The sequence below is a fragment of the Oryzias latipes genome, chromosome 12 (assembly GCF_053564925.1).
Source record: "Oryzias latipes strain Hd-rR chromosome 12, Olatipes_Hd-rR_3.1".
Classification (NCBI taxonomy): Eukaryota; Metazoa; Chordata; class Actinopteri; order Beloniformes; family Adrianichthyidae; genus Oryzias; species Oryzias latipes.
In genome coordinates, this window is record NC_136248.1 from 30,319,974 (window position 1) to 30,332,564 (window position 12,591).

The 12,591-nt window shown below is 42.1% G+C and overlaps 1 protein-coding gene across 4 annotated transcripts in view; it reads right to left on the bottom strand.

The window, feature by feature from the left end:
• The window catches only part of pitpnm2 (phosphatidylinositol transfer protein, membrane-associated 2), a 74,450-nt gene that overhangs the window by 2,102 nt on the left and 59,757 nt on the right, over window positions 1–12,591 (bottom strand). For 3 of the 4 annotated variants that reach the window (XM_023960363.2, XM_023960362.2, XM_023960361.2), the window contains exons 19-26: window positions 10,814–10,962; window positions 9,464–9,580; window positions 9,262–9,378; window positions 7,018–7,166; window positions 5,624–5,773; window positions 5,369–5,552; window positions 5,163–5,291; window positions 3,040–4,776 (exon numbers count right to left, since the gene is read on the bottom strand). In XM_023960363.2, coding sequence (XP_023816131.1) covers window positions 4,408–4,776; window positions 5,163–5,291; window positions 5,369–5,552; window positions 5,624–5,773; window positions 7,018–7,166; window positions 9,262–9,378; window positions 9,464–9,580; window positions 10,814–10,962 — 1,364 coding nt within the window. In that variant the 3' untranslated portion in view covers window positions 3,040–4,407. Of the gene's footprint in view, window positions 1–3,039; window positions 4,777–5,162; window positions 5,292–5,368; window positions 5,553–5,623; window positions 5,774–7,017; window positions 7,167–9,261; window positions 9,379–9,463; window positions 9,581–10,813; window positions 10,963–12,591 lie in introns of those variants that run through there. The other variant, XM_078956042.1, reaches the window with a different exon arrangement.

Sequence of the window (12,591 nt, forward strand, 5' to 3'; positions counted from 1 at the left end):
CATCTGTATTAACAGTTTGGCACAATTAGAGAACTGATATAATTTATGAGAATAAAACATAAATCAGAGTCACAGTTTACCCTGAAAACATGAAAAACTATGCTACATGGGGTGTTCTACCAAAACCACAATAGATGGAAATCATGGCATAAGTCCACTGTGTTTTAGTGCAAACAATAATGAGGTCACACAGTTGATTACCTACAGCATTAGAGAAGGATTTGGCTGCTGAGGTGGATTGAAACCACCAACAAAAAAACCTATTTTGGTTTTAAAAATGAACATCTCAGTCTGAGCACAGACTTTAGAAAAGGATTCATGGATTTCCAGATTAAAAAGAAAACAGGTTGACTTCCTTTATGTTTCCAGAGTAAGAATGGAGGAGAAAAAAATGCCTTTTTTTGTCCATATATTTTCATCCAATTCCTTCTGCCCACAATCTCCTTAGCAGGAATCTTTCCCAGAGAATTCAGGTTGAGGGCGGGGTTTACTGTAGACAGGTATCACAGGGCCACAAACACACCCAACAGAGTCACCACATATGATGGACATATGGTTTACACACACAGGGAGGGCTTTTACTGTATATAAGAGAACTGGACTGAGTGACTCCTCCTTCCAAGCATTCCAAAGAGCAAGACATGTTGACTTGGACTCACTTGGACCAATCGCTGCTCACTGACGATTTCTGGTTCCAACATGGCGGTGTCCGAAGCCGCAAAAACATGGCGGCTGAATTGACTTGATTTAGTTGGGAGACGGAAGTGAACCATTTTCTGTAGATGACATCACACTCACTCGGTCCAGTTGCCAGATACAGTCAATGGGAGAGACTCGTGCAAACTCCAAACAAAAAGGGAACCAATGGGATCAGAACCAGTACCATCAGAATGTGGAGTGATGGCGCAAACCACCACAACACCAATCCGTGGTTAATTTATAGTGTTTTATACACTGCAAATAAAAAAAATCATTTTTTCCCGTTAGGTTTGAAAGTTCAGCATCCACAAACACAAGCAGTCCCTCTTTTAAACAAGACAGATCTTTTACCCCCAATTCTGAAAAAAACTGTTAAGACCATTTGGTTGAAGATACACCCAATCAAAGATGTTCAGGTCCCCCCTGGGCTTGAATCTCCGCCCCTTGAGGTGTTGTCTGGGCTAGGGTTTGGGTCTGCAGTGGGCTCCCATCCTGACTGGTCATTGGTTACCCATTAGCAGGTAGGGGTCCATGAGGAGTCTTGACCACATGTCTGAGTCCATATGACTAATTGCCACTTCATCTTATCAAAGAATAACTGCTCGTTAGGTGAAATTGTCGACTCATTGGTGGACCAAACGGAACTTTCACTTTGATCTGTCACATCCAACTGTCAGTTGTCGCCTTGGGAGTCGCAAACCAACTATGGCCAAAACCTTTGGCCATCAGATGTCAGAGATGATCTGCTATAGTGTGGTCTATCATTCTGACAGATGTGGTGGTTGTTCTGCACATTTTGTTTAGAATACAGAGGGCTTGTCAAAAAGGGACGACCACGGAGCTGAAAAACTGGTGAAGCCCAACGTAAACACTCACAGGGCTGTATATGTTCTTGTCTTTCCAAAGTCTAGAACCCAACGCGTTCTCATCAAAGGAGAGACCGGACAACAGAATTTGGTGGCGATCCAGCTTTGATCAACCAAAGCTTCTGGAACCAAACGTTTGAGACCCAAAATGGGAACATCTGCAAAAATCACTCCACACTTGAAAGATCCGGCCCTAGACAAGATACACAACAAATCCGCTCACACTAAATGGAAACTCTACGAATAGATGCTCTCCAAGCTTCACGTAGAACTTATCTGAAGAGCGCAAAGTGGTTCAGACTAGTTCTAGTGTTCTGCACCTGCACCTCATTGGGGAACATGTCACAAGGTCTACACATGTGGATTTCCTCCTCCGTCACCTGAACTGAAGGAACACTGAGAAGTGCTAACGTTATGGTCCATAAAAAAACAACAACAACACAAAACTGGCTTTAAAAAAACAAAAAAAACCCAAATACCTTGTTGGTCTTAGACCTGAACAACAGCAGCCACACCCTTCCACCAGTGAGGACGGCCTCATGTTTTGTGCAAGTTGTATTTTTGGATCAGAGATGAGGGGAGTAGTTTTCCTACATTCCTTTGCATGAAAATATACAGTTTAGGAAACATAAGCAGCTAAATTATGACGTGAAAAAGAGGCACCAACCCCCCCCCCCCACACACACACACACATTCAGCTTTAATAGGACAAACGCAGTCTTTGCAACATTTTCAGCGGAGTGGTTTGGGCTTCGGCTCTTCTGGTGCTCCAGTTTCTGCATGCAGCGAGCCCCAAAAATCCGGGAATACGAGCGTGTCCCAGCAGCAGCACGTTAGATAAAACGGGGCGCCACCAACAGGTGGATCAGAGGTATTGCAAGCAGATTAACATATAAAGGGATTTTTGCTGTGGACTGTACAGTAGTTGCTTCAACGGTGCATGCCCTGTTTTTCTGCTTTTTCATTCTGTCTTGTTGGATATTAAGGCTGCAAACGGCCAAAAGGCCGACATGAAAGTAAATAACAGGAGAGTCCCAGACGGGATGGAATGAGAACTTCGGCCCTCCAGGCCAGCAGAATCCAAATCCTTTTTTTTTTTTTTTTGTCTGTGGCTGTCTTCTCTGATTGGTAGATAACGGTCACTGGGTTAAACGAACGGTTCATCCAAGTTATGTTTTAAAGGTCTCTTTGGATTTGGAGAAAACCCACAAAGACCTGGTTAGAGGTCAGTGATGTTGGAGAAACATTCATGTTTTATCTGTTGAATGGAGCCGAACAGAGATGTCAGCTGGGAGTCTTTGTGCCTCAGTTTATCTGCTTTTATCCCTAATTTCAACCCTGTTGGATTATTGTTTGTTGGGATTGTGATCCACCACAAGACTTGACTCAAAAATAAACGTGATTTTGCTGCAGCACTTACATGATCATTTTTTTGATTGTGATTTTAATTGTATTTTTCTACTGTTATATTTGATGAGTCCGTTTTGTTAAATCCAAGCAGCTGACCTGCCATAAATGTCCTTTGGGATTATTGAAGATTCTATCGATTCACAGTAGGTTAAGAAAAAACAACACATAATGAAGTTCCCTACTGAGATTTTAAAGTGCATTGTTAATGTTTGACTCCAATGAAAATGGTGTTTTTATGGTGCTTTTAACACAGACATTTTTCTGAAAATATCAAGAAAATTAAAACCAAAATTGCATTTCTGTGTACTTATTTTTAAAATTTAAATCGCTTTGAATCAGGAGCAGACGATAAAACGCCGTTTGAAAAAGATCCTATTTGTGACATAAAAAGTACAATGGGCAGCACCACAAGCTCCCTGCTCTGCTCCATTACGATGCATCCACTTGCAGACAAATCATGCTTTGTTTTCCTCGTCTGAGCTGGAATCTGGATCCAAACTGTACGGCTGGATAGCTCTGATATTGCTCGCCATTTTTGTTTCATCGCTAATGTTAGTTTGGACTTGTGAGGGGCTGTAAGCTAGTAGGAGAACGTGTAAACAGATGGATGATGGGAAGTAGGGGTGGGCCTACTCCGTGCAAACAGTCCCACTCACAAGTCCAAATGAACTCCTGCCGCTCTGCAGAAACTATGTCCCAGAAAACAAGCCAGGATTTTACATCTTGGCTAAAAACAGCAGCATGATAATGAAACAAACGGTTGAGGATCAGAGTGAGACGTTTATATCTGACCTGATTATTTTTACTTATAGATTGTGTAAATTGTAGAAGACATCTGTTCAGGGATTTAAATATAAACCCAAATAAACAAAAACAATCGTTAGGTAAAAGAAAGGGGGAAATCTGTTTAAAATGTCTTTTAAAAACTAAACCTCTTTTGGATTTTTGTCTTTTAAATTTTTAGACTTATAAATTCTAAACATTCTCTTTTACATTTTCAGTTGAAACACAAAAACATCCCAAGCATTAGACCTGTTTTGTTTAATTCAGGACGTCCTCATTGTATCCGCCCCATTTTTCCTTTGACCTCCTTTTTGTTAAGTTGGATGAACCGACCTTTTGACCTCCTGGACTTTTTCTGGCTGCGAGTCGGTGGTTTGTCCTGAGCTCATGACTGCAGATGGATGGACGGTGTTCACAGAGGTGAAGGTGGGGATTCCTTTACACTAAATATATTTTAAGGCTGACAATAATTCGATTCTCTCCACTTTTAAATACTATAGTAATGCATCCTATAAAAGTATTACTGTAAAATTGTCATGCTACACAGATGTTTTGTTCTCTAAAACAGACTTGCTCTGGTTAGTCCTCCTGCAGATCCGGGTCCCCCTCCTGCATCTGGTCCGGAGTTCAAAGCCCTTCAGGCTGAGTCTCATTTGGGGCCCAGTATCTCTCCACTGGCCTCCTTGGTGCTCCCGCTTCGACCCCAGCACCCCGCTGCGATACTCATGCTCCTTTGGGTTGCCGCCGCGATCCCTCGGTCCCGCTCGCCTTCGCACTGGCTCAGCGTGCGCTCAGTCCGGCCCGGCTGGTTGGCGGGGCCGGAGCCCGTCCCCCCGGGTTGCTGAGAGGTGATGGTGCGAAAGATGTGGTTGCGTTTTCGCAGGAAGTCTCCTCCGCCTGCACCCAAAGCGAAGCTGCCTTTGCGGAGGACCATGCGGGCGCTCCCGGGCTTGGCGGGCCGAGACCTCTGGTTGTACTCCAGCTGGGCTAGGTGGTTAGCGTAGCCGTCTGGAATGAACTGGAACAAACGGGATTTGACCGACTTCGCAAACATTTTAAATCCAGAGGAAGTCAATTAAAAATAACTCCAGCATTTCAACCCTCTTCTTAAAACTGGAAACGACTCGTGTTGGTCCACTTAGCAGCTAAAATCATGCTAGCTGCTTTGATTGAACGAGTAAAGTTTCTTTGGACTTCTGCGTGTTTTCCTGCTAAAGTCCTGACACTACAGAGAAAAGGAGGAGGAAATAAATCCAACAAACACGTTCTTGAAGTTTAGGAACTGGGAGATGGTTTGCATGTAAACTGACAGACAAACGACATGCTAACGTGTGAGGAAATCAAATATTTTCTCTCCACGGTCTCAGAATTTTCCGCATAACTTTTTTTTTTAGCATGTCTGACCTGACACTGATGCTGCATCTTCTTTGTGGGCCGTCCCACGATGTAGATCTGGGATGGGGGCAGGCCGATGGAGGTGTAGACAGAGATGTCCTTGTTGGAGCCGTAGGCTGCGCAGATCCTCATGTGGGCCTAATGCGACACAGCCAGGTCAGTTTTCACCCAATCACAGAGTTCTGTTGGAGCGCCGCTCCGGATTCCAGCCTCACCTCACTGATGAGGGATTTCAGGAAGTTGGCCTTGTGTCTGAGCGGGTCGTGGACCAACCCGTCGCAGAAGGACACGACCCCGTGAGGGAAGTTGTGCTGGGAGAGCCAGGCCACCACCCGCTGCTTCTGCATGTCGGGACGTCCCGTGATGTAAACGATCAGGTAACCCAAGTCCTGCCAGTACCTGAGTTAGGGCCCAGAGTGAAAAACTGTTTCCAGCTGCAGGTCAGACTCCCGTGTTTCAGCTGTCTTTACCTGACCACGTCCACCGCTCCGGCTCGGACTTTTGGGTCGCTCCCCATGATTGACACGCTGGCGGCAAAAGAGCCGTCAATACTGAAGACGACAAACTCTGTTCCTTTTGGCACAACGGTGAGATAGCTGTCTGCAAATGTGTGGTCCCCCCTGTGGAAGAGCGAAGGAGGTCAGAACAAATTCGACAACAGAAGAAGAAAGTCAGTCACCCGCACCCATTCAGGACGACTCAAACGGGTGCTGCGGGTTTTTGGGTCGTCCGGGTTCGTGGAGGTTCTTAGAGGAGCGGCTGCATTTTAAGGGGGGCGCAGGAGCGTTTCGCAGTTCCCCTAAGCTCGTATGGCCACCTTAAGGGACGTCATAAAAACGGAACATACCATTGTTGTGCGTGTGTCAAGTGTATCGTGAAGTTTTAGTAAGGATAACAGACGTTGAGCACACTTATGCCACACTTTAGTTATAAGTCAGATACAAGCACTGGCGCCCAAATGCTGAACTTGTATTTCCTCATTTCTTAAAGTCAGGCTGCAGCAAGGAGCGTGCACGTATCACGTGAACAGCACTAACGGTCTCCTTGAGTAGGATCTAGGGGCGTAGGATCTGCGTCTCCCCTACTTTCCCCTTATTCCTCCTTATGTGTTGTATAAGTGTTCACTACGACCCGCCGCCTGCAGCATGCCAGCGGGAAAACATGTACTATCTGCGTGCTCCAAACATTTTTAGCAGTATCCACTCTGAAGTTGCGCTCACATTGGACTCAGCCAATCTGATTCAAGCGACCACTTCCACTGAAACGTCTTGGTAAACGCACATATGCGCATTTAAGGCCTCTGCATGTAGTTACAATTGAACCCAAACATGCATGAAATGTTGGTCTTTATTGTGTAAAATTGATCACGCATGTTGTGATCATATAACATATTTAAAAAATAAATCACTGTTCAAAAATAACATATTATTGTTCTCATTTGGTTTTTGTGAGATTACATACAATGTTTTGGTAATAAACTGGAAGGAAAAACAACTACCTGGACAAACTAATTTAGTTGAACGTTATTAATGAACACTATCACATATAGGAAAAACAGCAACAACTATACTGCTTTTTTCTGCCTTAAGTGTTACAAAAAAATCTTGTGAGATCTTGGAGGGACTGTACATCAATACAGACTATAGAGCCTGGATTTTTATCTAGGGGAAAGCGTACCTTGGCTCAAAAAAGGTTGAAAAACACTCTCCTAAGGGGACTGCAGGACACATCTGCGCTCCCCTCAACATGCAGCCCGTCTACGGACAACCCCAAAACCTGCAGCATTCGTAGGGGGAGTGGGTGGTTGATCGGTACTGGTGCATGTGATCACGTCCTAAAGCAGAGGGATTTCAATTCTCCACACCTGACCACCATTTTGACCGGATAGACTCCGATACCCAGCCTCTTGCTCTCAGGGATTACATAGGAGACGCGGCCGCTGCTGCTAGTGAGCTCCGTGTGGAAGAATATCCACTCCCCAGAGGGGGGCTGGGTCATGATGTGGATGTCAATCTGCAGGAAAAGGACAAAAAACAGAGATTTCCTTATTCAGCCTCTAAAACGGTCATAAATCTCCATAAATGTGGTCAGGTGGCAGATACATTTGGCCAAACGGATTGAAAAGTGAAACATATTTTTAAAATTTAAGAAACATTTCAGATACCAACAAACGTCAACAAGTAGTTTGAATTTTTTAGAAAGATATAAAAGACTTCAGTTTGTAGTTTTTTTGGACACAGAGAATGTAAAGTTGGTATATTTCACCGTTTATAAATGAACTAAAATGAATTTAACTACCAAATTTTCCAGAGTATAAGTCGCGTTTTTTTCCCATAGATCGGCCTGGGGTAACTTATTTGTGATATTTAAACATAAATAGATTAATATATTATTTTATTACTTTCCCACCAGTTGCCCTATAGTCGTTGTTTCTTACTAACAACCACTAGAGGGCACTGTAGGTGCATGTATCAGTATTTGCTGCTGACAGCAACATAGACGGAGAAGGAGAAGGAGTCACTTAAGCCCCATTTACACTGCAGGTCTTGATGCCCAAATCTGATTTTCTGACTATATCCGATTTTTGCATTTACACTATACAATGCTGAAACTATCAAACGTAGACGTGACGTTCTGAGGACTACGTAACGTAGTAGCATTTCCGCCTTCCGCTTACCTGAGCACTGAGCACGGATTTAAAAAATTATGTGCGAGCAGGCCCTTAATAATAATCACAACAGTAATAAAAGCACATTTTGAGGATGCATGTTGGTCCAAAGGTTTAGCGTGGCGAAACCCCCCCCCCCCCCCCCCTTTTTGTTGTGTTTTTTTTGTGTGACTGCGGTTGTCATGGAGGCAACGCAGCGACGTTAGGAGGTGTTGCCTTTGGCGCTCCTGAGGGGATGCGCAGGAGATGAAAAAGGAGGGCTGCTCGGCCGTCTTATGTGCTCTCTCTGAGTTTTGAATGAGGAAGTGTTTGCAGACGTTGTGCTGTCCTAACAGTTTGATCCAAGCAAAGAAATAAAGGGCTTCTAGCCTGTTCCAGAGCAACAGTGTCCCGCTTGATTAGTTACTGTTTGCGTCCCAACAACCGGGACCGGACCGTAAACAACAGCGGTTTCCGACTACGGTCTGAAGCCTGAGGCTGAAAGGTAACACGCTGATGGGGCTCCAGCTGTCCTCGAACAGCAAAACCAGCGGACAAAAGCACCTTAATAAGTCATGTGATCTCAGTTGGTGGTGTCCTGAGTTGACGTCACTGACGTACGCCTCGCATTTACTGGGGAATATCCGATTTGTCTGCTTACATGGCACACGAAAAATGCAAGTGTCCGATTTATTTCCACATATGAATGAGGCCTGAATCCGATCTAAGAAAATCGGAATCCATGCGCTTTTGTCCTGTTCACACGTTCACAGGTCATATCCGATCTGTGCCACATGAGAGGAAAAAAATTGTAATTTGGTCATTTGAACCATGCAGTGGAAATGCGGCCTTAGAGACGGAAGAGCAGCTAAATATGCCGTCATTCAGGTGCAGCTCCAGCAGTATAGAAGGTAACGATCGCTGTGAGAAAAAAAAAAAGACGGAATGATCTCGTGAACCTAGACGTGGAGATTGATAGTCGACGCTTTTGTAGAGCTCTTTAAAATAAAGTCTTAATCTCTCCACATTATCTTTATTTTCCATGCATTATATATGAGATACACAGTCAAAGCCTCCATGTAGTGATGAGGCTAAAACTGAGGCTAAGGCAGTGGCTTCTCCACACGCAATGGGAGCGTCTAGTTTTTGAACGTAATTTAGGACAAGCATTTAACATTAAATTTGCCGCACATCAAAAGAGGAAACGGACGCGAATTTGACGCATAAATCGTGTTCGTTACGCCAGGCTTGGAGAATTTGTTTATAATTTTAAAAGTGCGACTTATACTCCAGAGAGACTTGTACTCTAGAAAAAAATGGTAAATTTAACGTCATCTTTGGACAGAATTTGATACGAAAAGACATTTTCTTGATTAATACTTTTTTAGCTCCATTTCTTACTTTATCCACGTTTTTTTGTGTTTTCACAGAAGGTATCGGTTTATTTTGAAGCTATCCTACCTTCTCCCCGGTAAGGGTCACCATGTCCAGAGGTCCATACATGAAACGTCCCGTCACCGCCTGAGCGCCGTCCTCTGTGAACACGGCGTCGTTCACACGGTGGTTGGCTGTGACGTTCTTAACAGAAGACGACAGAAGATCATACCTGAGCTGCGGTTCAGAGCGTCGTTTGAACATTACAGGACAATACGTCACTTCTCACCCGTATTTTGACGTGCGTTCTCTTACGAAGCCACTTTTCCCGAGGTTTGGAGGGAGTGAATTCAGACACTTCTTTACCGTCCAGCTCCAGAATGCTGGAGTTTTCATGTCTCATCACCTGCATCAGTCAAGATCGGATAACGGTCAACTCTAGATCACTGTTTAAATATCTGCCTTTTTATAGTTTAAGTTCAAATAAATAAAATTAAATAACAAAAATGTGTTGAGTTATCTGCATTAAAATGTGGTGTTTAATGTTAACATTCCCTTTTGATTTCTGGTTATAAACTCTGGTGAAAATTGTGTTTTCATTTTGTTTTTTTCACATGTTTTTGTGGCATTTTCATCACAATGGAGGACATATATAAAGAAAATTAAGCTCAGATTTGCGTTTTTGAGTATTTCTTTATTCTAACTGTTGTGAATCAGGAGCAGATAAAAAAAAATGCTGTTTGAAAAAGATCGTATTTGTGAAAATATGCCGGATCACCACCTCGCTGCTCCGCTCCATTTCTGATGCATCCACTGTCAGACAAATAGATCCATGAACATCTTTGTTTTCATAATTTAAATCATAATTTAAAGACCACTGGAAACGCTTTGAAAATAGATCAAAAGGTTTCATCTGTTTAGCGTCATTATGAAGAACGCTACTATTACTAAATCCCAACATGCAATCTGAGCTGTAAAAAAATCCTTGATTTTATTTTGTTTTTTACACCAAATCAACATAAAAAACATAGTTATGATTTCAGATATGTGAAAAAAAATACTCAAAAACATAAAGAAATAGTAATATTTAACTAATGGAAACTGTAACCATTTTTTACTTTAATGAGTAAACTTGAAAATTATTTGTTGAAAGAGGGAACGGATGTTTAAATCAAAAGGCAAATAAAGTAAGAAAAAGAAAAGTCTGGTATCAAAGATTTGACATCATCAATCATGACAATTTCTGAGCAATATCTAAAATCTAACTTTTAATTTTTTTCTATAATAATTGTATATTTGATCATATCAATCAAAGCCAACCTCTACTAAAATGTAATTGATTCACACATTTAAAATAATAAGTGGTTGAAAAAATAGTGGCATAAACTATAAATCACTAATAACTTGAAAAGAAGTAAAATATTGACAACAGGGACAAATAATATTTAGTATTTTTTAAAATTCTCTTTAAATACAAGCTTGAACCACATTTCAAGCCAAAATACAGCATTATTTCAGTAATTGCCCACTCAGATGTACACTAAAAAACATTCTTTTCTTTACAAAAATTGTCTGTAATCAAATCAAAATGAATATATAAAAAAAACCACTTTGCCTGCTTTGGGCAGCTTCTACAAACCTGTCTGAGCAGGAAGGACACGACGTCTGTGGACTCCCAGTAGGAGGCGTGGAAGAGGTGAGGCAGCGCCACGGTGGGAAACGCCGTCAGGGCGTCCGGACAGTACAGAGCGTAGTCCATCCTCTTAACGCCCCACCAACGACATGCAACTGCAGAAGAGAACATTTCTTCACAAATCCGATCTCTTTTCAAAGCAGTCTTTTAATTATGATGATGCCGTTTTTAGCCAAAATCTAAAAACCTGGGTTGTTTTCTGGAACATAGTTTCTACAGAGCGACACTTTTGAGTTGTGGGCGGAGCTTGGTGTGGAGCAACTCTATGGAGTTAATTTAGTCTTAATAATCAGAACTGCGCACAAACGCCCTGATTTAGAAGAGTCTCAATATGATCACCACACGCATTTCTTTCAAAAATACAGAGAGATTCACAAATGAGAGGCGTTTCGTAAATACACATTCTGGAATTTGTATGATCTGTGACTTTATATTACACTCAATATTATGTTTGTTAAACGGTTTGTGTGCATTTGTGAAACACTTCATGTGGATTTGTGAATTGATATGACATGTTTGCATAAAAATTTAGTTGTGAATCAGAGCGTGTGTATTTGTGAAACAGTTCGTATGCATTTCAGATTATTGAGACTGAATTTTCTCCATACAACGCCGCCCCCTTCCCCTCCCCGTCGCTGAAGGAAGGAGTTTGTGGCTCCGCCCCGCACATTTTCTACATCACAAATAAGATCTTTTTCAAAGGGCATGTTTTTGTCGGTCCTGATTTCACCGCAATTTGAATTAAATAACAAACAAACTCAGACATGCAATTTTAACCTTCATTATATTTACTTATACAATGGTCCGGGTGAATACTCGATTCTGATTGGCTGCTGGGTGTGCGTTAAAATCTGATAACCGCACGGTGAAAAAGAAGTTCCGGTCACCTAGCTTAAATGTTTTGTATCACTGCGCCGGCTTCTTTAATACAACCTTTTGCTTCATCATTTGGACAAAAACAAGCAGTAAGAAGTGAACTTTCTTCACATCACGTAACAAATAGTCCGCTTTTTGTGAGAAAAACGATCCAAATCGGAAAAAACAAAACAAGAATTAAGGACTAAAAACTGGTTAATATGTATTGCTTTTGTAAGTGACCATGGTATAAGCGGGTTAATGGCCTTCGAAGTGTGCGTTATTACTTTTTAACGCACTTCGCGTCAGACGGTTCAGGCTTCCACGGCTTGCGTTAAAAAGTAATAACGCACACTTCGTCAGCCATCAACCCTTACTTATGTTCTACAACATTAGAAAAATGCTACAAGATCCCGTTAAAAACACCAGAAACACTGTTTCTTCGGAGTGGGTCTTAAAAGGAAAGTGGTTGCACTAGGAAGGTTTGGATCTGCGGATTCTGAACTACTGAACATGACCGGGAGAGAAGAAGTCGTGAGGAAGGATGGACGACAGGAAGCAAGGACACGTCCTAAAAAAATCTCTTCCTCGTGTTTTCCTACTACAGCTCCCAGAGTACCTTGCTAGGCAAGGCAAGGCAAGGCAAGTTTATTTGTATAGCACAATTCGTACACAAAGTAATTCAAGGTGCTTCACAAAACAGAAAAATGCATTAAAATCACAATACATCATAGAAATAATCAACATAAAATTTACTTTAAAAGAAAAGGAGAAAAAAAAAAAAAAAAAGATTTAAAAAGAAAGGAAGGAAAGAAAGGTGCAGATAGGACCTTTCAGTCATATACACGGCTAAACAGAAATGTTTTAAG